This window comes from Chlorocebus sabaeus, chromosome 15 (assembly GCF_047675955.1).
Source record: "Chlorocebus sabaeus isolate Y175 chromosome 15, mChlSab1.0.hap1, whole genome shotgun sequence".
NCBI lineage: Eukaryota > Metazoa > Chordata > Mammalia > Primates > Cercopithecidae > Chlorocebus > Chlorocebus sabaeus.
Genome location: NC_132918.1, coordinates 30,157,129 through 30,184,421, shown reverse-complemented (window position 1 = coordinate 30,184,421; position 27,293 = coordinate 30,157,129). Strand labels below are relative to the sequence as shown.

The 27,293-nt window shown below is 39.6% G+C and overlaps 1 protein-coding gene across 1 annotated transcript in view; it reads left to right on the top strand.

Annotated features, from left to right (window-relative positions):
- Positions 1–11,108: 11,108 nt before the first annotated feature.
- Positions 11,109–27,293, top strand: part of PPM1L (protein phosphatase, Mg2+/Mn2+ dependent 1L) — a 310,287-nt gene continuing 294,102 nt past the window's right edge. The window contains exon 1 of the mRNA XM_008008528.3: positions 11,109–12,197. Within this exon, the coding sequence (XP_008006719.1) occupies positions 11,799–12,197 (399 nt within the window). The 5' untranslated portion in view covers positions 11,109–11,798. The remainder of the gene's footprint in view (positions 12,198–27,293) is intronic.

The following is a 27,293-nucleotide window of genomic DNA, read 5'->3' as shown; positions in this document are numbered from 1 at the left end:
AGCTCCTTATATTTCAAATATCATAAACAATAGAAAGCTAAATGACGAGATGGGGAAAATATATACTACTTGAATGTACATAAACATTCTTCAGTACATAAACATTCTTTAGTACATAACATTTAGTACATTCATAGTACATAAAGTTTTAACATTTCAGGAAAAAAAAGACAAACACCCTAGTAGAAAAATGGACAAAGACATCTATTTTGTAAAGATGTTTGTTTTTCTAAGAATTTCCCTCTGTCTGTAAGCTTAGTCTTAAGATAAAGCGAGCAAGAATGTAAATGTAAAAAAAATTTACAAATGAAAAAATCTATATGGCCTTTAATGTTTTCTGTCTGTTAGTAAAATTAATCTTCAACAATTCATGAGTGACTTAGTCTTTGACTTTCTTTTTGTTGCTATTCATGATTCAAAGTCACACTAATTAGTTTCGCTACTTTCTAGCAATGTTGGAGAGACTTTGAGTGGAGCTGAAATAATGATTTCAAAATAACTATCTTCATTCATTTATGAACATATATTTATAATATGCCTCCTATATTCCAGGAATTGCATTGGTGCTTGGATTACAATGGAGGGTAAAACAGACGCAGTTCCTGCACTCGTGGAGCATATAAACTAGTGAGAATGGGAAAAAAGACATTTTAAAAATCCTAACAAATATGTATTTATAATTCTCATGACCACTCTGAAGTAAAAGTACAGGTTGCCATGAGAGGGGGTGAGAAGGACTTTGCTTTGATTGAAGAGTCAGGAAGGGCTCTTGAGAGAGTGTTTTATGAGCTAAGATCTGAGGGATCATAGTTAACTAGGAAGAGTTAACTATGTGAGTGGGACAGCAGGCTTGGGAAGGTCAATATTCCAGCTATATGGAACTGCATGAATAAAGGCCCTGAGTTAGGAGAAAGTTTGGTGCTTTATAGGAACTGTAAAAAAGCAAATGTGGCTGAAGAGGATGGACTGATGTAGGAAGTGGCATGGAAAAGGCTGAGGAGAAGTTCACAGTAAAGATTTTTGTCTTTATTCTAAGAGCAATGAGAAGTCTTCTAAAGTTTTTAAGTAAGATTGTTGCAGGATTAGATCTGTGATTTTAAAAAGGTCATACCTTTTATATTTTTTCTTCTTTTTATAATCTCTTATCCACACCCTCCTTCACCAGATATCTTCTCTGGCTGCTATAGGTACAGTGGATTATAAGAGGGCAAAACTGACTACAGAGAAATAAATGGGAAGGCTATAGCAGTGTCCTAGGTGGGAAGTGATGGTCAACTGGATGAGAGCTATCACAACAAAGGTAGAAAGCAGTGCACATATTAGTGCTCACATATTGGCTTTATTGGTGGTAAAATCAACAGGGTTTGATGATTTGGTTATGGGAAATGAAGATGGAGAAATGAAGAGTAACTTAGGTTTCTGGCTAGTGCAAATGGACATGGGTGGTACCATTTTCAGAGAGTGAGAGAATACTGGAGGGGGCCATCAGCTTGATTTCGAATGTGTTGACCTTGAAATTACTTTAGCAGAAATGTTAACTATTTGGATGCAGAATAGTAGAGGTCTGACTAAAAAAATGTATTAAGGAGTTAATAAAGATTGTAACTGATGTCTTTCTTGGGCACAGATGGGAAGTTCTAGGGTGACAATAAAGTGAGAGAAAAGGGCTTTCAGTGAAATTTGGAGAAAATTCAAAATTCACTAAGACATGTTTTCTTTTTCCTTCTTTTTGTATGTCTTTTTAATATTTTTACTTTAAAATTAAAATTGCTTTTTGTTCTCATAGTCGAGCTAATTTTTCTCAAAAATTTCTGATTTTCTCTTATTTCTATAATGTCACATTCTCCCTACCCCCTGAATATTTTTCTCCTTAAGGCGCTCTAATTCAAATTATGCCATTCAGTTTTTTGGTTATTATAGATAGTTTAGTAAATTATCTTTGGTTCTAAATTATTTGCTTAGGTTTGATTCCATTAATTCAAATAAAACAAATCAGTAAATTAACCTGTAAGGTAAACAAAGAATGTTCTATTGCCCATCCATAGGCTTCTTTACATATTGCATTGCTTCAGAGATTTTGTTCTTCTCTAAACAGAAATTGTGAGAGACATTAAAGCATGATGAGCCGTCACAGTGTCTATCATCAGACTGTATAGATGATAATAACTCAGCATGAACAAATGCATTATCAGGCATAAAGAGAACAAAAGAAATGAGATGAGAAGACCAAAGGAATAGCTGAAAAAAAATATAAAGACTTTTGTCTACAGGATAATTGCGTTTATTTTATTTTATTTGAAACAGAAGACTTCCTTCATAGCAAAAACTGCTCTGTGGCTAAAAAAAAATTGGCAAAGAGATGTTTTTCCAGCAAGCTAAGGGCTTGCTGGAAAAACAAAACAAAACATACGACTGGAAGGGAGACCTGAATAAAAGGATAAAATCCATAAGGATAAAAGCAATGTTGATAGAAAACAAGTGAAAACTGATTCCATCTTAGAATAACATGCTTTTCTGTTACCTAGAATCTCTTCCCTCCCTCTCTTCCTGCCCCCCCAGACACACTGAAAACAAAAGTGGAAAGAGAGATGTAGACTAGTTGTAAGAAATACTTTCTTGTAGAAAAAAGGTGTTAAACATTGTATGTATTAGGCTCATAAAGGAAAGTCCCCAATTCCTTTCTCTAGTTATTCTTAAAAGAAAAAGGCAATTTTGTTTGTCTTTCCCTAAAATATGGCTGCATTCCAGTAAACCAAAGAGGTTGTATAAGGTAAAAAACCAACCAAACAAAAATGACTAGTCATTCTTCACTATCAGGTCTCTGATGTTATAAAAAATAGTAATAACAATAAATACTTTCCTTCTCCCCTCACTTAACTGAGCATTCTTTTTCTTGACTCTAGTACATCTACTAAAAAAAAAATTACAGAGTAGTAATTGATTAATGTCACAGCATAATCTCAGGATGTGAGTGAAATGAAAGTACCATCTGAGAACATTTAGAATGAGAAACTACATAGGTAAACAGATTAACTAAACCTGTGCTGGTGATGATCCTCGGGATGTTGCAAGAAAGAAACAAACAAGCAGATGCCAAGAACACGTTACATGAGGGTTTGGTGCAGAAAACAAAAACAGAAACACATTAGGTTCTTGAAGAACAGTCATTTAATACAGGGAATTAGGCACTCACAATAGCATTATAAGGCTCTAAGCAGTTGAAATCAGGGGCTGTCATTAGGCAATAGCTCAATTTCTACAAAACTGGAGACTAGAAAGGGGAACCTGGCTGGGTGTTGTGGCTCATGCCTGTAATCACAGCACTTTAGGAGACCAAGGCAAGTGAATCGCTTGAGCCCGGAGTTTGAGATGAGCCTGGGTAGCATGCCTGGGGAGGTTGAGGCTGCAGTAATTGGGTCACTGCACTCTAGCCTGGGTGACAGAATGAGATGCCATTTCAAAAGATTAATAAATAAAAAAATAAAAAATAAATAAATAAAAGGAAAGAGAACCTGATTTGGCCACTCAAACACTCAGTTTACCGGAGGTTGGCCAGCAGCCAACTGAGCTGTAGGAAAAATAGTTTCTGTCTTTTCTCTGCATTCCAAATCTCACACAAGGTCATCTCATCAGCAAAACCTAAACAGTAAAAATTCCAGCTGGAAGGGATTCTGGAAAATGTAGTTTTTGTTCTTTTATTTTCGTGACTGGAAGGGAGTGAATTTAGATGGGGGTACAAATGGAAGTTGAGATTCAAATGACAATATCTAGAACACAGATATTCCTCCAGCAGAAGAGTGTTGCCAGTCTGTTGCTAAACATGGGCACTATTAAAATTAAATTACGTAAATTTGTAATTAAGTAAACTATATTAAAACAAAGGTAATAAATATTCATCACCTCTTATTTTACTACATTTTGATACTACTTATGCTCTCGATGTTATTTACATCCATCATGTCCATTTGATGGAAATACACTGTACAATAGTGGGTTACTGAGCAATTATTTCCAGCTTCATGGTCAGTGGTAAAGTTCAAAATCAGCCATGGTGAGAGGATTTACACCATGGAAATTGGCGCACCAGAGCTGAGTCTTTACCTCCTCTTCCCAGAGGGCAGGTGGTTAAACATTTACTTGCACAACACCAGCTAAATGTATTAGAAGAGTTGTATAAGAAGAAGAAAAATAAGGTAATCAAGAAGTTGTTTTCAGATAGCTAGGAATAGGAGGGTCACAATGGGAATAATGGTTCATGATCAAGAAAAAGATTGGGAAATAGAAAGTTACTGGTAATTAGAATTCAGGGCAGTAAGTGTTTGTTATACTTGACCTTGACTAGTGCCTGCCACTTAAAGCCTTAGCAATTACAGTATATTTAGTCTCAGGAGCAGGATTTAGGACATCTGGTCAACATCTGAGAGCTCCAAGGCCACACATGATTGAGTCTTCTCCATATGTAGAATAGGCATAAGGAGTTTGCCGTGATTAAAATCCTTTACTATTATGATATCATTTGGGAACTATTTACTGAAGTATAACAGTTTGGGAGGGAGCCATGTGTGCTTTGAATAGACAGAGAGAGGCCAGAAACCTTTTAAGGAGTTCCTCATTAGCACAGGTATGGCTGGGGAAAATGGATTGAACAGGGACTTTGCAAGCAATGCCCTGGTGAATTTGGGTTATGGCTACAATGTAAGAAGCCATCATAGGCAACTTGGGCTCAGGTAGCAGTGAATGAACTTCGGAAGTTACTAAGGCACCCTAACAGCTAGGAAACAGGAACTCTTTTGAAAGTGCCATGAAGGCCGGGTACGGTGGATCACACCTGTAATCCCAGCACTTTGGGAGTCCGAGGCGGGTGGATCACGAAGTCAGGAGATGGAGACCATCCTCGCTAACACGGTGAAACCCTGTCTCTGCTAAAAATACAAAAAAATTAGCCAGGCGCGGTGGCGGGCGCCTGTAGTCCCAGCTACTCCGGAGGCTGAGGCAGGAGAATGGCGTGGACCCGGGAGGCGGAGCTTGCAGTGAGCCGAGATCGCGCCACTGCACTCCAGCCTGGGCGACAAAGCGAGACTCCGTCTCTAAAAAAAAGGAGAAAGTGCCATGGAAATGGGACATATGTCTTAGTTTTACCTCTTTGTAACCTTAGATCACACAATTTTATTTTGGGGCATAACAACCTTTACCTTAAGTATCATGTATAGAAATCAACTCTCAAGTTAAATCCTGTGTGACTAAAGATTTTCTGGTAGTCCTATCAAGCAAGCATCTTAAGAGGTAAAAAACAGAAAGGTTTTGTGAATACTTTTACATATTAAAACTACTCAGGTTCCCAAATTTAGTGTTTCTAACAGTGCCCCCAACATAAAACAAATGTTTTCAATGGGAACCATTTGGGGAACATAGAAAAACTGGAGGGAATACAAATTATTCTCAGGGTGCTCAGAGAAGCCATCAGAAAAATTTGGGTATAAGAATGGGATGTTAACATTAATTTACCTTGATATAATACAAACGGACATCAAGCTTGAATTGATACCAACGATTCTCAAGGGCCCAATTCTCACTGTTCTGTTGGGCTACCAAACAGGGTTAGTTGTGTTCCTGAGGCAATTTTTCTCTTTTTTGAATTGCACTAAAGAAAAAAAGAAAAGTTCCTACCTCCTATGGAAATAAAGAAAATTTTATCTTCCCACTCATGTTATTTCTTGGATTCACTACAAAAGAATTGTTCAGTTATTCACAACGCTTCATATTATAAATTGGCTAGAATATTGATGTGTGTCAATTGGTATACAAAAATTTAGGAAATGCTTTAGATTAACATTAAAATTTAGGAACCTTGTTTGAAGATTATTAGAGAGAAGCCTAGGGGAATCAGATGATGGATTCTTAGAATATATATGGTTTGTGTATACATAGTGCAATGGTATAAAAGTTTTATTCAGAAAAAAACTATCTTTGATATATCTCTGTAATTAATATAAAAACTTGGGTTTCAGAAACATTCTTGTGTTTTTGGAGTTCAGTGAAATAAAATCATATTGCACCCCAACATAATTGGTGTCTGTCACGTGAGTTCTTCGTTTGATAGAACCCCAGAGATATTAATGTAAATCTAAATTGATATACTATTATACTTAAAGTGATGAATTTTTTTCTTAGCTATACTAGTAAAACATTCATTTTTCACTTGAAGGTCATTGACATTTTTTATGTAGTTATTTTAAAACGTTTTTATTGATATATGGACATGCATTTAAAACAAGATTTAGTATTAAATTTTGCATCTAGAAAGGTTTTATGAGAAGAATTGAAGGCTTAATATGGTTTGATAGACATGACCATGGATAACTATTTACTAAAGGACCAAATTGAAATCTACTTTAAAACATAATTTATATGGTCCTTTTCATTAAGGAGCTTTGATTACACTGTTGGTTAGACTGTAAAAGGGAACAACGTATTTTCAAAAACAATTTGGCCTTAAGTTGTAAAGCCGAACATTTTCATTCTCTATCATTAAGTAATTTCACTTTTGGTATATATAGAGAAACTTTTGCATATGTGCACCAAGACATAATACAAGAGTAATTCAAGAAATTATTGATCCTAATAGTAAAAACTTGGAAATTTGAACATCCACAGAAGATGAATATATAACTTATGGAACAGTCACACAATGGAGTATTACATAGCTGTAAAATGACTGATTCACAGCTATATGTAACAGTTTATAGCTATACGCAACAACATAGGAGGATCTAGAAACATAATAGTGAGAGAAAAAAACAAGTACCAGAGGACTATATACAGTAAGATACCACTTTTCATAAGGCTCAAATCCAAAACAAAACTAAAAAATATACTACTTACGGAAGCAGACATATATGATGAAGTTATTTTTTTAAAAGGGCAAGGCAGGTGGCTCAGGTGGGTGGGTTGTTTGAGCTCAGGAGTTCGAGAACAGCCTGGGCGACATGGCAAAACCCTGTCTCTACAAAAAATACAAAAATTAGCCAGGTGTGGTGGCATTCGCCTATAGTCCCAGCTACTTGGGAGACTGAGGTGGGAGGATCGCCTGAGCCAAGATAGTGTCACTGCACTCCAGCCTGGATGACACAGACCCTGTCTCAAAAAAAAAAAAAAAAAAAAAAAAAGGCAAGAGGATAGTAAAACATAAAATTCAGGATAGTAGGCTACCTGTAGAGAGGACAGGCATGGAAGTGGGATAGGGGAAGTTGGTATGAAGATATTGGTAACACTCCAGTTTTTTGGTTGGGTGCTGTGTTTATGCATGGTTGTTGTATTTCATAACAATACTTGAATGCTATTTTATATGTATCCTTTAAAAGGTTATAATTACTAATAGAACGTCAGTAAGAGAGTCCTACTTAATGCCTACTACATATTTGTATACAGATGGCAGGAAAAATTTAAGAATATAAATCAAAGCAATAATTGAGAAATTTAAAACTGTGCAGAGAATTTCTATGTGTATAAGTTTCATATAAAATTTACTTGAAAGGATTTTAAAAATCATATTTATCATTCAGAGTCTCAGTAGGTAAGTCACTTTACATTTTGTTTTTATGAGACAGGGTCTCATTCTGTCACCCAGACTGGAGTGCAGTGGTGCAATCACAGCTCACTGCACTGTCTGCCTCCTGAGTTCAGAAGATCTTCCCAGTTCAGCTTCCTGGGTAGCTGGGACCACAGGTACATCCCATTCCTGACTAATTTCTTGTATTTTTAGTAGAGACAGGGTTTCACCTGTTGCTCAGGCTGGTCTCAAACTCCTGGGCTCAAATGATCCGCCCACCTTGGCCTCCCAGTATGTTGGGATTACAGGTGTGAGCCATTTTTTATCATGTTCTATGAGGTGGTAAAAAATAGATAAGGACATCCTAAAACAACATCATACTAGAAAATAAAATAGATTTATTGGTTATCAAACTCCGTTTTAAAGACTTTTTAAACCTAAGAGCTACAATTCTGAAATGTTTTTGAGAATACATTATGGTTAAAAGCTATGTATTTTTTTATATACTTGCAGGGCTGACATGGGTTAATTGCAAAGTACAAAACAGTAATTGCCTGTAAACAGTTTTATCACTATTGTTATATCCCATGAAAACCTAGGATTGCCATTAATGCTCTGTTTATTACCAGGTCACTTGCAATGGCAAAGTATTTGTGTAACGCATATTTTATGGTACCTCTTTCCTCTGTGAAATTTTAACACTATTTTACTTTAGCAACAGATCTCTTAGGTGTTTATTAAAGAAGTACACTTTACTTGCACCCGTTTTCTGCCCCAGAGGTATTCTCAATGGGTGAGGTAAATACTCATGGTGAAGTGCTTATCCCAAAGGCTAAAAACAGAATTGAGGAATAAGAATACATGCATTCTTTTTGAGATTTCTGTAACAGAAATCTAGTGAAATATTAGTGGAGAAGCACAAAAATTAGAGTAATCATCTCAGTATCACTGGGCAATAATGGATGTTAGAGTATTGAACTGGTAATCAAAAGAACTGAGTTTGAATGTATAAACTCTTATTTGCTGAACAGTGATATTCACTTAACATCCTTGTGCTTCACTTTCCTCATAAACAGAGATAATAACGTCTATCTTCCTCAGAGGATTGTTAGGAGAATGAAAATAACATTGCCATACATGAAACACCTTTATAATTCTCACGAATATGCAAATGTTAGTTTGTCACTAGAGGAAGGTCTTTTTTCTTTTTGTAATATATTAAAATTCACAGTAAACTATAACAGAGTTTATTCAGGCATTTTTGGAAATTGCCACATAAACCACATGAATTTTTAATAAGAAAATGCCTATAGGGTCTGCATGAAAAAATATTTTACTGATTTTCACAGATGAACACTTAGATGTAAATGTCAAAGCATATTTCCACCAAATCTTCAGGATATTTAGATTTATTAATTCATCAAGTCAAGCCTTGCTATGAAACCTCCAGGGAGATCATCAGTATGGTAATCTCTCTTCTTTACTTAGTTATGGGGGAAGAAGTCATGTCTCTCATGAGTGTCTGTTCTGCTCTCATCAATATAGGAATGTAGTGGACAGACTGGATGGGCCTTTGGGTTTGGAATTTTACTGCTTGCTACTCCAGGGCCTAGTTTGATTTGTAGTTCTGGAATTTTTATCAGCTTATCTGCAAGTTGCCTTTGCCACAGTGAAATGGATTCATGTACAGAAAGACTGACAATGCACCCAAGAGTGATTTGATAATTTACAGTAAGAAATATTGTAAACTTATCTTCAAAATAACACTAATGCATTACTTTTCTTTCTAATTCCTAAAGGTTCTTTAATTCATTATCTCATTTTGGAACCTCTTGACAGAATGAATGAATTTATTTTAAACTGTTTATTTTCTCGATTTATCAGATGAAAATACCTGAAATGTAAAGCAGGACAGGAGACTATATCCTAGTTGTGAAAAATAACATAGTTAGTAGTTCTTATCTCCTTCCTGTCTTTTGTACGCATGTTTATATTATTGAGATTATATTGTATATGCCATTTAAATGCTTACATTTTCATTTTTTTCTGCCTATGGTGGAAATATATAGCTTTTGTGGAAACTTTAGAAAAGTTATGGAAAATAGACAAAAGTCTAAAGCAGAAAATGAAAGCGGCATATAATCTACTACTGTATGAATGATTAACCACTGGGAACATTTTAGTGTATTTCCTTCCAGGACTTCTTATTTTTTATTTTTAGAAAAGGAATGGGGATCACATCAAGGCAGAAGTGTTTGTTGGGTGACAGACACTGGCTTGGCTGGGATCAAGCAGCCTCTCTGCTCTTCAGCCCAGCGGACTGGAAGAAGCAGATCAGCACTCTTCTTCCTGGACAGGGGTAGTGAAAATGAGTATTTTCCTTCAAAGCTCACTTCTTTCCGTATTTTAAGCGGACGCGGACATTATTCTTTTCTCGTGCCTTCCCACCTTCAAGACCCACCAACACCTGCCTGCCCGCATTTCGAGTTCTCCTCGGCTCCTGCAAGACCGCACTCTTCTCCAGGGCGGCTACTCTCCGCTCATCCAGACTCCCGCCCCCCACTGAGCCTTCTTCCTGCGATGACCGAGGAGGTGGAAAGAGACCACCACTTCCGAGCTTCCAAGGAACCTTCAAACCTGAACCGCAGAGTCAGAGCCCTCGCCCCGTAGAAGAGTCAGGAGCGCCCCGGGGCCCCCATCGGAAGCTTCGTGCCTCCCCGTGGAAAGGTTGCGAGCAGGCAAGGCCTTCGTGGCCGCTGAGTCCCCTGCTCCAGGGGCGGCGGCCGCTCTCAGAAAGAGCGGCCCTTCTCGTCCCTCCCGAGGTTATCGTCAGAGTGCACTTCCTTGGGGAAACAGAGGTCATTCTCTCGAGTCTCCCCTTTCTGCTGTTTTCGGGAGGAAGAAGGTCGCTACACCCAGGCTAGCTCCCCGACTCTCGAGAGAGCCGGGAAGGCCTCTGTTGCTGAACGCCGAGACCGCGGCCAGCGGCCGGGTTATCTCCCTACCGCTTTGCAAGCCGGGAGAAGTGCGTCCCTTCTCGCTTGCCTTATGCCTGGCGAAGAGGGGACCGCACTACCGTGCCGCAGCCGAAGGGGGGAATGCTCACGTGCAACTCTCGGCTTCCCAGTGAGCAGCAGTAGCTCCTGGAAAACCAACGCTAAGACTACCAGGGTCAGTATTAGCTTGTCTTAGGAGCCGGCACAGGGGGAAGGAACAACCATTCGCAAGAGCTAGATAGCTGACCTCCCTCTTTTCTCCCCCTTGGCTGGCCTGGACCGCCTGGGGCTGCGAGCGCGCACCGGCGGCCGCGGAACTTGCTCAGCCTCTGACAGCTCGGTGGGAACACCTCCGGGTGTTGAGTCCCGACTTAAGGGGCGGGACGGGGCGGGGTGAGCGCGCGCGGGGCGAAGCGCGCGCAAGCCGGGACGCGAGGAGGGAGCGCGCGAGTGAAGCGGCACCGAGCCGAGCCGAGCCGAGCCGAGCCGAGCCGAGCCGAGCCGAGCCGAGCCGAGCCGAGCCGAGCGAAGCCGAGCCGAGCCGAGCTGGGAGGTGCCTGGCGAGAGGCAGGCAGAGCCCAGCCGGCTGCCTGCGGCTCAGTACTGATCGTGCCGCGTCGCCGGGCTCTGCGTACCCCTGCCTCTGCCCAGGCATCCGCAAAACTTTTATTCTCTGGGGCCCCAGGGGGTGTGTGAAGGAATTGGAACGTTCGGCCATCTCCGCGCTCCCCTGCGGCGGCGACCGAGGGGACCTGCATCCCTTGTCCGCCGGGCTGTGGAGCCCTGCGCCTCACCTGCTGATCGCTCCCGGGAATCTCGAGGGGCACCCCCGGAGGGACCGCGCGGGCGCTGGCGCCCCTGAACTCTCCCGCTCACCGCGGCAGACCCGCCCGGCGCAACTTTAACTTGATTCCTCTTGCCCAGTCGGGGCACCCGCGGCTGCTGCTGCGGCGGCTGCTGCTACCGCTGCCGCCGCTGTCTCACAAAGGGGCTGAGGAGGGGAGGCGGCGCGGGCGGCAGGGACGGGCCTCCGGGCCGCCGAGGCGGGGAGACAAAAGGGAAGCTGCCTGTGCTCGCGCTGTCCGCTCGGAGCCGCCTGCTCGGCTGCCTCCGGCTGGGTTCCGCGAGCCTCCCCCCCACCCTCGGGCACTGCTCCACCTCCCTCCCGGCTGGCTGTCCCCGCAGTGCTCCCGGACCCGGCGAGCCTTCGGGGCGCGCGTCGCTGGTGGTGGTTGAGGTTCTAGCGATAATAAATGATAGAGGATACAATGACTTTGCTGTCTCTGCTGGGTCGCATCATGCGCTACTTCTTGCTGAGACCCGAGACGCTTTTCCTGCTGTGCATCAGCTTGGCTCTGTGGAGTTACTTCTTCCACACTGACGAGGTGAAGACCATCGTGAAGTCCAGCCGGGACGCTGTGAAAATGGTGAAGGGCAAGGTAGCCGAGATCATGCAGAACGATCGACTCGGGGGGCTTGATGTGCTGGAGGCCGAATTTTCCAAGACCTGGGAGTTCAAGAGCCACAACGTGGCGGTGTATTCCATCCAGGGCCGAAGAGACCACATGGAGGACCGCTTCGAAGTTCTCACGGATCTGGCCAACAAGACGCACCCGTCCATCTTCGGGATCTTCGACGGGCACGGGGGAGAGGTAGGAGCTACCCGGGGCTTTGTATTTGTGTCTGTGTATATATCGTGTGCGTGTGTGTGTGTGTGTGTATATAAACAGGACAGCGTGTGCGCAGCGTGAGAGGATCTGGGTGCGAGGGGCGTGGTGATGACACCATGGTACCTGGCTGGACAAATGCGGCTCAAGTTGCCAAAAGCACTGCTGGATCCAGACTTCTTGGGGCTGAGGGTCCACTTTAGGGAAAGGAGAGTCATCCACAGCATATTTGTTGCTACTTAATACGAAGTTCCCAAGGCTGGAACCCAGCAAGCACTGTGCTAGCTTAGCAAGGATAATTAATGATATCTCCAGTGAACTTTGGTCCCAGACCCCAGTGCCCTTGTTCTAGGGTTTGAGTTGAACTAGGCACAGAGAAGGAAGACAACATCTTTTATGCTTCATTAGGAAAAGAGACTATACCTGCAGAGCGAGCTCATTGAGGGTGAAGGAAGCTGTGACTCCTTCCCATCGCCTTCACTCTAGGGAGGAATCCGAGGGGCTGCTCTGCGCTTCTTTCCAACTCTATCAACTTTACAAGTGCAATCGGGCCAATTGACAGGAGCGCCTCGCTGGCCGCTTGTTTTTACCAGGATCTCAGAGCAGGACCTAGATGTCCCTGGCCTTTGCAGAGGTGGCTATGCCCGCAAAGGAGGCGGTGCCTTGACCTCACCCTTGCGCCCTGGCGGGCTTGGGGGTGCAGAAGTCGCCCTGCTTCTAGATTCCTTTGTTTGTGGTTCATCTGGAAACAGGAGATAGCTAGAGGCCGGTTCAGTTCCCTCTCCCACAATTCAGCAGCACCCGGGTTGTGCGCTGAGGCCCAGATTTCCTGGAGGTTAGGCAAGGGTTGGCTCTGATCCTTGCGCATTGGCCCAGGCAAAGTGAGAGGCTAATGTGGCTCTAGCGCCATGCTCCAAAGAACACTGGACCAATCACCCCATCTCTCAATTTGGCAGTTTGTAACGGGTTCTTTGCCGCATACTCTTTGTTTTTCCTTTTGGCGGCATACTTTTCTTATTCTTAACCCCTTCCTGTTTTTGATTACACCCTTCCCCAGAACTCCCATACAAGTTTTCACCCAACTTTCTTCTCTGCCCTCTGATCTCTGGGTAGGCTGTAGGGAACTGCAGGGACTGCCATTCTTTTTCAAGCATTTGCTTGTTCTTTGGCCTTTGTTTTGGGTAAACATTGAGAAAGCTTTCAACTGGATATCTTATCTGCATTCCTCACCCACCACTCTGCTAATCTTTTCATGCTACTGTGCCTACCTGCCTTGTAGAACCAACTTTGCCAAGAATGACAAACTTAGTAGGAAAACTCATTTGGTAGAACTGAAATCAGTTTTTTGCCATTTTCCATCCACCCTAGCTTTTTTTATATTCTGTTTTTTCAGAATGCAAGTTTCTTACTGGTTGTAAATTTGTAACCTCTTGGGTAATGTTGGGATCCCCTCCCCTTGGTCACAGAGTAAGTGAAAGATGTAAAATTAATTGAGGGAAAAGAGGCTGTGTACATGGGCAAAAACATGCCATAATGACAAAGTTGCCAGTATAATGGCTGATTTGTCTTCTTGGCTTGAAGTAGACTATCTGTATTTTCATTTTTTTGTCCCTAAATTCAATGAGGGTGAAGGAAGCTGTGATTCCTTCATTTGTAAATCATTTAATAAGCTTATATTTATTATATATTTTTATATTAAAATTGGTGGCTGGTAATAATCTGCTTCTGGTCTTAGAAAGCACAGTTTTAATTTTATTAAAGATTTGGTTATAATAGTAATGTGGTGAAATTTTGGGTTGTGGTTGTCTGGGTGTGATACATTGGCATAATTTTAGCCTTGGGTTAAAAAAGTGTAAGTGATTGGGTGATTTAAATTTTTTTTCTTTTAAGTTGATACTGTAAAACCTGAAATATGCAGACCAAAACACTTTTCAGGTTGAAAATTTTCTAGTACTATCTTGTGGTAAAGGTACCCTCCAGAAAAAGGACACGATAAATGTTTTCATTTTACTAAAAGTATTTTACACGTATGTGGCTTGTCATTAAATTTTTTAACAACAGATGAAAAGATGATCATTGTTAGCCAAACCATGAAATACTTTTCTTTGTGCCTTACATTAAAAAGCATACTGTTTGCAAAATAATTGATATTATCAGTACTCTTAAAAATAGAATACTTGTTCTGTTCACAATCTCTTACCGTATGTAGCCAGTTAGTTCATTTTGGCTTTGTTTTAGGGCAAAATAAGGGGAGTGCTACAAAAGGAGTTACTTAGTTGCTATTGGGAGTATAACGGTGATGGATAATATTAGGTAATTTCTCTCTTGCTTTTTCTTTATGTATAATCATTCAAAATCCTACCATCAAATTCTTGTGTGTTGTTTAGCTCCTTTAACATTCACCAGAGGAGGGTGCCACTGTTTGATTTTAGTATAGATGATGTTAGCTCCTGTCACAAAAGAGGAAGCTTTTTCTGAACTTTCTATTATTTATGTATATTCTGTCTCTAGAATGGTACAGAAGATAAATGAGGAGTTTAATTTTATTTCTAATAACTCACACTAATAAGGTAGGCCATCAAAAACTAGGGCCCCTCTGTAATTGTAGTGCTCTTTAGATGCAGAGGAGACATTACCTTGTATATCCTTCTATATCCATTTCATCTGTGTATATTAATTTCATTCCCCACCCTTTTTTTTTTCTTTTAAGCTGAGATGCTGATAGCTGGAGAAGTTGTGACCTTCCTAAGGCTATGTGGCTAGTTCAAGGCCTTCAGTTTGTTGATCTCCATATGAAACCACTGGACAAATTGGCTTGAATATTTACCTAGATAGATGGTGCCCTGGGGATACAAAGGTGAATGAAATATAACCCCTATCCTCAAAAAGTTTCAGTCAAATGAGAGAGATAGACCTCTATACCAAAAATTATAGTCATGGTACACTTAGAGTGTTATGGTAACACAGAGGAGGGACATTTAAATCAGATTGGGAGGTAGGAAGGCCCAGGAAAAAACACCTTGAAGATATTGTTTACTTTAAGATTAGAAGCATAGGTTTTGACTTGAGATCTGACTTTGAATCTGTGCTCTGCTTTATAGTAGCTGCAACATTGGACAAGTTGCTAAAACAACTTTATCTGGGAGTTTATTATCTAGAAAATAGGGATAATAATGTGTGTAAGGTGCGTCTTCATCAGTTGTATTATACCCTGTCTAGAGAAGTACCTAATGGAGAGAAGGATATGGAAGAGGAAAGGCCAAGAAGACAAAAAGTCTGCAGTGCTGGGGCAGCAATATTCAAGGGAGAGAGACTCTTCCCGTGCGAGCCACAGCTTTGATCACTATGAAGATGTATGTAGTGCAAGGATAATTTATTAGGTATCTCCCAAACTCTCTATATCTCAAGGTTCTAACTTTCAGTGGACTTCTGATTACTAATTCAGGATTTCAGTTATCCAGATATTTGAGAAAACTGTGTCGTGGCTTCAGGTGTAAATTTTCTTACAGTCAAAAGGAATATTCTCTATGATTAATTAGTAAGTTGGTATTCTGATTTGTACTTCAGCCTCTTATGATTTGGGTTACCATGAGGTAGTTCCTCTTGAGCATATTTAACTGTGGATTCTTTGGCAAAGATATGTCTCTGGACTTTTTATGCTGAGGACCAGACTCTGTAGGGCTGTGTCTTCTTCTAGATGGATGAGATTTTAAAGAGCCTTATCTCAGTGGTCCTACAGGCCAGCTTCCTCCCTTGATTCTAACCATGATACTGTGTGTGGATGGTTCACTGTGTGTGTATGTGTCTAAAGGTATGGCAGTGATTGTTTTCTTATATAACAAGATCAAAACAACAAAAAGGTAAAAAGGAGCTCGTTATATAAATTGATGTAGAAAGATTATTTTAAGATAAAAATGATTTTTATCTAGGAAAATCATTGTTTTTATGCTTACTTATAATTTTTATCTACAGGCAAAAGGTGTTTTGTTGTTGTTGTTGATTTTTATTTTTTTAATACTATCTAGAAGAAGTATCACTAAATCCTTTGGCACCTCTATCAATGTTTATGGGTGAAGCCTAGCTAGAAGAATAGTTGTTATGTGCTCCATACGTTCATGAGCATTACTTTATTAAAGGTCTTATGTATCTTGACAATTGACACACAGCTTGGCCAGTGGTTAAAGCCTAGAGTTCTACATTTTGCATGAGGGAGAAGCCATACTTCAGGCGCTTGCCAGGGACTGCAGTCTTGAGGCTCAGCACTTCTCAGAAGCTCAGAAAATAAACTGCTTATGGAGGGTTGCCTGAAGAATATATATATATAGTCTGATTCTTTGGATCAGTGGTTCTTAACTTTTCTTGAGTCATGCTGCTCTTTGAGAATGTTATGAAACTACAGACATATTCCCCAGAAAAAAGGAGATGCATATCAAGTTTTCTTTGTAGTTTCAGAGACAAGTGGATACATGAAGCCTCTGGATTTCAGGTTAGTCTAGATAGAATAAAACCTGGTTTTGATACATTTAGATCTGCAAGAAACTGTGTATCTGAACCCCTTGCTTGGCCCTCCTGCTTTCCTCTCCATCATTTGCTTTTATTGAATTGTTTGCTGTCATTTGCCTATGCGGGTTGTTTGGAGGAATAGTCTCCTCAGCTCTGAGAAATCAACTGCAAGAATGTTGTTGAAAAATCATTTGTTATATTATATAGTATCATTTTAATGAGGACTGAGGGAGAAACATTACTCTATTACCTATTTATCTTAAGGAGGCTGAATTGTGTAACTGATTGGGCCATCCTGGGTTTGTTGGCTGCTACAAGTATTAAGAGCCAAACCTCTGACCTACCTCTAGCGAATGTGCAGACTTTTATGGAATACATTCATCTGGTACGTGAACCTCACTCCTAGGAAAGCTTATCTTTCCTACACTCAATTTTCCTTTATCCCATTTGTATTAGCCTGTTTTCACACTGCTGATAAAGACATACCTGAGGCTGGGCAATTTACAAAAGGAAGAGGTTTAATGGACTTACGATTCCACGTGGCTGGGAAAGCCTCAGAGTCATGGTGGAAGGTGAAAGGCGACGTGTCTCACATAGTGGCAGACAGGAGAAGAGGGCTCGTGGAGGGAAACTTCCCCTTATATAATCATCAGATCTGTGAGACTTATTCACTATCATGAGAACAGTGTGGGAAAGACCTGCCCCCATGTTTCAAATTACCTCTCACCCAGTCCCTCCCACAGCACGTGTGAATTCAAGATGAGATTTGGGTGGGGACATAGCCAAACCATATCACCATTTTTCTCTTCTCTTAGATATGTCATTTTAGCTTGTATTATAATGTATAATTATAATTGTATTGTATTTATGTAAGTTTCATTAGATCCTTCTGAAATAAGATACACATCTGAATAAATAAATTATGAGTGGCACAGTGAATGATCTGCTTTTCAGACATTATAGCTGCTGTTAGTAAATGTTCGACTTTCACATTATGATGTACAAGAGGCCTAGGGATTTTGTGTGGATAAGTGCCTTATGGTTTAAGAGAAGATTATGATTATTTTGGTTTAATATGGCACATTAAAGTTTCTGCAAAAAAAATTTTTTTTTCAATGAAACTCTTTCCTATGCCTGTGCTTGAAGACCTTTTTGTACGGGAATGTAGGAACCTGAGTGCTGACCTTGCTGCATCTTCTTGAAGAATGAAGAAATTGAAGAAAATTGAAGAAATTCGGTTCAATTAAGCCAACATTTTCTGTATAGTCTGGCACCTGTGAAAAGCAATGTTATGCTCTGTGTGATGTCTAAAAATGACTTGGTGCGTTCTGTACCCTCAGGGAGCATTCTGTCTACTTGGAGAGATGAGCATTTTAAAAAAAATAACAGAGTTACAAGATGCCTGCCACCTACAAGTGTGCGATGGCTTGACTGAAGGAGCTTGGGGGATTTTGGATAATTTTGAAGAGGAACTGACATTTAATTGTGTCCTAGCATTTCTGTAGACAGCGATTGGGTGGAGGAAGGAGGGGAAGATGACATTAGAGGTTGAGGGAAAAATATGGAAATGGTACAGAGGAAATAAAATGCAGGTACCATTGGAAGAAGGCAGGTAGTCTTATTTGTCAGGAGTAGGCTTTCCCCAACGGTAATCATTCTAGAAGCTCATTCATTATTTTTTTCCGTATTCAAGTACGCTTTGTGTTTTGATATACTTAACATTATTTTTAAATTAACTGTTCTTTAATGTTAAGTATATTTATATACTTAACATTATATATTAAATATTATATATTATATATATATTATATATTAAAAAAGAAACTTTATATCAGCACCGGGAGTGGAAAATGAAATTCTTGGCCTTTAACCTGCTGAGATGCTGTCTCCATCTTGATGGAGTATAATGATTCTAAAAAGATTTATCTCCTAGTCTCTGGTTGTCTCTAGAGTTCCTCTGTCCTCCTCTCCTTGCTTTTTTATGAGGAGAAAAGGTGGCTTTTAAAATTTAATTGCCAGCCATAATTTGAAGCAAGGCAGCCTGCTTGCTCCCTTTGCAGGTGGAGAGCACTTCCAGTGATGCTACTTCGTGAGCAGCTCTGGTTTGGAGGATCCCTTTCCACTGTGACTCATGTGACAGAAGATTTTATTTGTATCATGCCTCATGGGAAACACAGAGTTATGGGCAATGTTTCAGCATAAATTCCATCCTCATTTTTAATACAGGTAAATGGGAAGAGATTATAGGAATAAAACTGATGTTTTTCTAGCTAGTTTAAAAAAATAAATAATTCACAACTAAGGTAGTTGAACCATTATGGATAACAAATTGCTTGTGACATAACTTACAATGACAAAAATATACCAGTATGCTAGGTCCCCCTGTTGAAGAGCCATGGCCTGGGGTTTGGGATACACACAGGTGAGGAGAGTGGGAGATGCTGCTGGAACTACTGTTAGCACTATTATTGAAGCCGTGCCGAGGAGCCTGGGCCATATTCTGTATATATTGGAGAGCTACTGTATAGGAATGGCACAAAGTCCATGCTTTAGTAATCCTGCTCCTCTAAACTATATGGAGGATTGATGTGAACTAACAAGAAAGAAGTATGAGGGGAGAGGGTCGATTGGGAAGCTTGAGACGGAGCTGTGAAGATGAAACCCAGGAGTGTGGCCCATTATTGAAAGAGAGGGAGAGGATGTGATGGGAGTGGATAACTCTTGAGGTGGTAAGACTGATGTCAGGGTTTCCATAACTTTTGTTACCATTTTAGTAATTCTACTTAATGAATGTTAAAATATAAATCTACAGCAAGTCAAATATATTTTAAAGTAAACTAATTTTAAAATTATAAAAATAATATGACTCCATGATAGATACAGAAAACAAGAAATATTCCTACAAATCTTATTACCCTGTCACTTCTACTGTTACATTTTTGGTGCATTGCTTGCTGGTCTTTTTGTTTGTTTGTTTGTTTCTTTTTTGGCGGGAGGGTGGACAGGATCTGGCTTTGTTGCTGAGGCTGGATTGCAGTAGCACGATCATAGCTTACTATAGCCACAAACTCCTGGACTCACATGATCCTCCTGCCTCAGCCTCCTGAATAGCTGGGACTATAGGCATGTGCCACTGTGCCCAGCTTCACCTTTTTTAAAACAGTATGCATTTTAAATATAATTTTACATAATTATAAAAATATACACATGTAGATTTAAATCTTGTTGTTTTTCTTTGTATAATTCTATAAACATACTGTCATTTTGCCCTATAATGCTTTATATTTGATTTGTTTTTTTATTTATTTTAATTCTCTCTCTCTCTCTTTTTTTTTTTTTTTTTTTTTAAGACGGTGTCTCGTTCTGTCCCAGGCTGGAGTGCAATGGCGCGATCTAGGCTCACTGTAACCTCTGTCTCCTGGGTTCAAGTGATTCTCCTGTCTTAGCCTCCCGAGTAGATGGGACTGCAGGCACCCGCCACCACGCCCAGCTAATTTTTGTATTTTTTAAAAGAGACAGGGTTTCACCATGTTGGCCAAGCTGGTCATGAACTCCTGACCTCAGGCAATCCGCCCCCCTCAGCCTCCCAAAGTGCTGGGATTACAGGCATGTGCCACCGCGCCCTGCCTGTTTTAATTCTTTACATTTATGTTTTGAATATGTTTTTAGTGATAGAGCAATATTTTATTGAGTAGATATTTGAGAAATTACTCAACTGCTTCCTTATTGGTATACACTTAGGCTTCTCTAACTTCTTACCATTGTAAATACCATTGTAATAAATCTTTTTGTGCTTCTACTGTAGTTTGGATTATTTCTCTAGGGTGGGTTTCCAGAATTGGGATTTCTGGATCAAAGGAGTAAAGGAGAAGCCACCATTATTGATGGTAATAATAATTGCTGACATTTATTGAGTATGTATAATATGCCAGGCAGTATTTATAAAGTACTTTATATGTGTTATCTAATTTTAATTCTGATAAGAGTTTATGAGGTAGGTACTATATTATCCCCCATTTTGTAGGTGTAGAAATTAAGGCACTGAGAGGTTAAGTAATTTGCCCATGGTCTCTCACAGCTTGTAGGTGGTGAAACTAGGGTCTGAAACTGCGATTCAGACTTAAGAGCTCCCTGCCTTCAAAGCCTGTACCATCAGTTTTTGGTTGACGCCCTACAGAGCTCCTAATTTGGTCAATGAACTGCTCATAACATTGTTATGTGGACACTGCCTAGTCTTCTCGATTTGCTTAGTGGGACTTTGGTTTTCTCATATGACTGTGACAGATGGTGGTGTTTTTGAAAACCCTATGCTGCTAACCTTGGTAGGTTGATCTTGTAATTACCTAGAAAAGTCCTGTAGTTAAAAAAGACTGGGGTCAGAAGTCAGAGCAGGTGATGCTTCACATTCAAACATCTGTTCTCATCTACCCTGCTTCTTTGCTGGCAGAATCTCTATCCCACTACAGAAAATCTGCAATATTTTTGCCTGTTGGCTCATGAAAGGCTTTCATAGAAATTATAGTGGTATTAGCATAACCAGTCACAATAAACAAAAATGATTTATGTTTTATTTTACTTCAAAGTACCAAAGGCTTGACTTTAGGATCAATATGTAGGAGTGTGGATGTGTTTGCATAATTTTTCTTTATATTCAAGCTTTGACTTTTTTTTTTCTTTTTCAGGATCAAAACAGCTTCCTATTACATATATTGTTAATTTTAAACAGCAAATATCATTTTCTCATTTGTTTATAATATTGAGTTGGTATGTTTAGTTTGAGTGGATGCTAATTCTGTGTTTTCATTCTAGAAGGCTACTTAATACATTATTTTCTTAGCCAACCGTAAGTCAAGCCAAGCTTTGGTTATAGCTAGTTATAATCTGTTTTTAATAGAAATCTTCAAAGTCAAAATTTAAACAAACAAAAGAAGCCATTCTTTTCAAAATAGTTAATGTAATGATAATCCCTTTTATAGCTTTGCTTTGTAATTCTAGGCCTTCCTTTGTAAAGTACAGAGCATTTTTATTAATATTTATGTAGGTAAAAATCATGCATATTGATAAACTAATATACTTTCAATAAAGTTGAAGTCTATGCTATGAAAAACTGCTTAAAAAGTGAAGATATGGCCGGGCGCGGTGGCTCAAGCCTGTAATCCCAGCACTTTGGGAGGCCGAGACGGGCGGATCACGAGGTCAGGAGATCGAGACCATCCTGGCTAACACGGTGAAACCCCGTCTCTACTAAAAATACAAAAAACTAGCCGGGCGAGGTGGCGGGCGCCTGTAGTCCCAGCTACTCGGGAGGCTGAGGCAGGAGAATGGCGTAAACCCGGGAGGCGGAGCTTGCAGTGAGCTGAGATCCGGCCACTGCACTCCAGCCTGGGAGACAGAATAAGACTCCGTCTCAAAAAAAAAAAAAAAAAAAAAAAAAAAAAAAGTGAAGATATGTGATATGGTCTGGGTCTGGGTCCCCACCGAAATCTCACCTTGTATTGTAATTTTCGTGTGTTGAGGGAGGGACCTATTAGGAGGTGAAGAGGGGGTTGGGGGGATTAGATCATTAGATCTGGGGATTAGATCATTAGATCATTAGACCCTCTTGCTTTCTCATGATAGTGTTCTCAAGAGATCTGATGGTTTTATAAGAGGCTTTTCCCCTCTTTGCACTTCTCATTCTCTCTCCTGCCACTCTGTGAAGAGGTGATTTCCACCATGATTGTAAGTTTCCTGAGGCGGCCTCCCCAGTCATGTGGAACTGTGAGTCCATTAAGTCTCTTTTCTTTATAAATTACCCAGTCTCAGGTATTTCTTCATAGCAGCGTTAGAATGGACTAATACAAAATGATATTTTACTTCTGAAATAAAAGAAGCTACAAGCCTTGATCACTTGATTTCTCTGGAGTTTTTTTTTTCCCCCTTCTCTTTCTCTGTTTCTTGAGAATAGGGCCTAATTTAATGGAACCTTAGCTGCTTCCAACTTTTCTGGAATTAAGGAGGGGCTTGATACTTGAGTCTGTTAAGATTGAGACTTAACCTACTTTCTTCCATTCCTAGAAGACAAGAGAATTCCTGTCTGCCACTGGGCGTGAGGCTCCTGAAGGCAAGTTTGGGGCCATTGCATATCATAGTGCAAGATGTACACTGTACAGTGATACTAGGTGGAGAGACATTATTTTCTAATGTGTGCAGAACTGTCTGCTCCCCAAGCTAGACATCTGTAGGTCTACAATAACTTGGAAACTTTTCTAGTTTGTACAGAAGCTAAAGGCACCATAGCAGTAGGCTGTATTTCTGAGACTCACAGACTTTTTACCATACCATTAGTGCCCTCCATGTCCTGCTCTTGTATGAGCAGTTAACAGATGATGATCTCAGTGTCTTAGTTTCTTTTTCGTTTCTTTTCTTTTTCTTTTTTTTTTTTTTTGGTCTAGGGTCTCACTCTGTCACCCAGGCTGGAGTGTAGTGACACCATCTTGGTTCACTGCAAACTCCACCTCCCAGGGTCAAGTGATCCTCCCACCTCAGCCTCCCAAGTAGCTGGGACTACAGGTGTGTGCCACCGTGCCTGGCTGATTTTTTTGTATTTTTGGTAGAGATGAGGTTTTGCCATGTTACCGAGGCTGATCTTGAACTCCTGAGCTCAGATGATCCACTCGCCTTGGCCTCCCAAAGTGCTGGGATTACAGGTGTGAGCCACTGCACCCAGCCTGTGTGTCTTAGTTTCTAAATCAAAGACCAGTTGTCTATTGCATGTCAGTAAACCTTGTGACTTCTCTGGAGTAGTGAACACTTATTTGCATTTGCTTTTCAACATTAATATTGCAAATTTTGGTCATTATAAATGTGAGTGGTGATTTAATGCCCTATAGCAGTAAATCTTAAATATTTCAAATTGTATTTTTAAGAAGAGGGTTTATATTCAGCACTACTCTTGAACAGCAAAGTTTTTAATCTAAAATATGGCATAAAAATTTATTCTCTTAGTTATGAGATTGCAATAGGGCAGAAACTGTTTTATTCTGATAAGTGTATACAATTTCTTTTTAATCTAGTAAGTGCTTTCATTTATCGTTTTTAATTAAATGAATTAATTTTCAGTTAAATTAGTCACTGGATATTTTCTGGCCAAATAAGTCTCTTAATGACACTGTCAGGATTTTATGGAAATTGAGACATAGTAGGATCTTTGATCAGAGTGTTTATCTTTTTGCTCCATAGATAATGAAGTGCATTTTCTATAACAGCTGGTTTACATAGTTATATGATAGATATATTCCAGAGTTTGAGATTAAGAAGTTTTTACTTCTGTTTTATTTTAGCACTTAGATGTTTTTCTAAATTTGTCTTTCTGAGTTTTCTCTCTAGATAGGTCTGGCAGGGATTTTTGAATTGTCATGTAATCCAAATATAGTGCCTAAGGCTTCACAGCTACATGAAATATCTATTTTTAAAGACTTTCATCAAGGAGATTCCACATTTTCCCTGGAGAATTTTTTTCACTGTAATCCTTTCTCTTAAGAAATTCATCTCTATATGTGAACTAAGTCCCTCTGGTTTAAGACTATTTCTTCTAGTCTGGCTTCATCAGAGAGAGATAAATAAAGATTAGATTGTTACCATTTTAAAACTGGTAAAACTATGATATTAATAATTTTTTATCTTCCCCTCAAATTAAATATTAACATTAAATTTATGCGAGAAGTACTCATCTCAAAAAAAGGGAAATTCAATGTAATTTCTACCAAAGACGGAATAGTTTCTAGGTAATCAGTAGTGGCTTCTGTTTGTAAAGAGCTAGTCTGGCAATAAGGAAATGTCCTCTTACAGATCGGTTAGTTTTGTCTATCATAAGTCTCTGTTGTCAGAGACTTATGCTACAGGTGGAGTGGGTTCTAGCTGGCCACCTAGATGGTACATTATTGGGAAGTTTTTGGTTGCAAGTAACAGAAAACTCAAGTAGAAGCAGATTAAGCACTGGAGACAGTTATTATTTCACATAACAAAAAGGCCCAAAAATTTGATCTAGCAGCTCAGTGACTTCAAGGCTCTAGTTCAGTGTCTCAGAAATTCTCTTCAGTTTTCCCTCATGGTTGCAAGATGTGATACTCTGAACTGCTGCAGTCGTCTTTGTATAACTACATCCAGAGACAAGAGCAGGAAATTATACCTGTCTCGTTCTTCTTTAAGCTTCAGGAAACCTCTCTAGAAAGTACTCTTCATATCTTATAGGCCATAGTTGTATCACATGTTCATGCCTAAACCAATGACTTGGTCATGGGAATGTGATCAGCGTGATTAGTCTTGACCCATCATAACTCATTCTGGATCTGATGGGGAGCCCAGCCTCTGGAGGACATGACAACTTAGAAAGGTGAACAAAACTAGAATTGTATTAGCTAGGAAGAAGGAGAAGTGGAAATGGTTGTTGGGTGAGCCGCACCGGTGGGAAGGGGGTTTAGAGAATGTTGCTTGTTCTGCACGTTAGCAACCTCATTGGAGAATGTTGCTGTAAAGTGTATAACACTGATGTGGGGGAAAATAAACTTTAGAGGACTTCAGAAAAGAGTAAGCCTTCTTATTTTTGGATTGCCTTAGGGATGGTTTTATTTTGGAGCTGAGACCTAAATTTGGTATTTTAGGGTCCCATCAAGTCTTAAAAAACTACTAGTAGGTATTAGGTTGGTGCAAAAGTAATTGCACTTTTTGCCATTAGTTTTCTAACTCAGGTTTTTTCTCTGCTGTGTGAACTAGTGATCAGGAGGGGTCTGAGTGTTTGGCGAACGACAAGGTGGGTTTTTTATTTTTTCTAATATATAACTGTGTATTCACTATAGTTAGTGCTGCTGATGAATGTGGAAATATTATAGTAGTTCTTCTGTTGGCTATCCATTTTTACTTTACTATCTCCTGTTTTAGACAATGAATTTGTTGGTCAAATTCAGTAGGATTTTTGTTCTTTAATTATTAGATATTGTATTATTTTGTTTTAAAATATTCGAGTCTACTCCAGGCCAAAGAGGGGGTTCCTGGGAGGGTAGGACTTTTTGTACCCATTTCGGAGGGGACAACCTTACAGTGGTCTAGGCTACAGTGAGAGAAGAGTGTAAAAGACTTTTCGGTAGGCCAAATGAGTGCAGTTGGAGTAAATTCTGTGTATGAGGATGAAGTACTCATCCTTCTGCGGCTACTATAAACTGATTACAATGAGGCCATCTTTTCATTATGTTTTCTGGTGTGATTATTGTCAATTTATAAAAATGCTTACTGACTCAACTTCCTATTTAGCTTTAGTAGCATTTCTGGTGATTCATTCTCTCTCTACTTTCTTTTCTTTTCTTTCTTTTTTCTTTTTTTAAAGATACACCATCATATTGACTACAGATGATATAATTTTGTCTCCTACTTTCTAGATAGTTATACTTTTTTGTTTTTGTTTTCTCTCTCATTTCATTAACCAGAACTCAAAGAACAATGTTTTTTGATACTGATGATAGTGGATGTTATCATGTTCCTGTGTTTGAGATTATTTAAAAAGTTTGAGATAAAGGGAATGTAAAAATGCCTTCAGTTTATGGATAATGGGGTAAATTTTCTTTACTGATGTAATGAAAGATGAAAACCAGTAGAAAGTAAGGGCCAAAGAAGAAAGGATTTTTAAAGTATAATAATATAGAGAATTAATAATCACGGAGTGGACTAGAACTTATGTAGATGTAATGGTAAAAACCAGCATGCATTGATTACATAACGGGAAGAACAGATACTGTAGTTTTTTCTTTGGAGAAAAGTATCATCATTAGATACATCTGAAGGAAATGACCTAGAAAGCGTTAGTCTAAACAATAGGCAGAATATCTGACTGCACAGAATAACGATTCTGCAGGTTGAAACACCTAATGAGATATGCTTAGGAATCCTGCCCTCTGGTTTCAGAAAAGTGGGAGCTCTGGAGCCATCTTGCCCTAGCACTTCTGCTGATTTTGGTGAAGGTCATCCTTATTTTTTCTAGGATTTCCTGTGCATAAGATCCTTGCCCTACTTTCTATTACCTGTCCTGTAAAGAAAACAGTGGCTGCTTGCAGAGGAGTCTCATACTGAGTGAGTTAGGTCCTGAGTTGGTATAAAAGACAAAGTCATGTCTAGTCAAAATCTCTCTTGAAAGATCCCTCAAATTGCCCATAAAGAACAGTGTACACGATTTTGCACATCTTACTGTGTAGAGTAATATGTGATTATAAATGTGTAATACCCAAAGTTAAAATTTATTCCGAAGAATAAAGTATATGCATGTAAAATATATTTTATAGTGTTTTAAATGATATAGAAGAGTATTTTGCATTTGTATAAATTGTGAATAGTACCATTTCACTACACCTTGTATAAAATAATAGAATAAGTAATTACATAATACTTTGAGATTTTCAGGCAACTTTCAGGAACTCTTTTCTTTTCTTTTTTTTGAGACAGGTCTCACTCTATCACCCAGGCTGGAGTGCAGTAGCGAGATCTCGGCTCACTGCAATCTCTGCCTCCCAGACTCAGGTGATCCTCCCATCACAGTCTCCTGACACACAA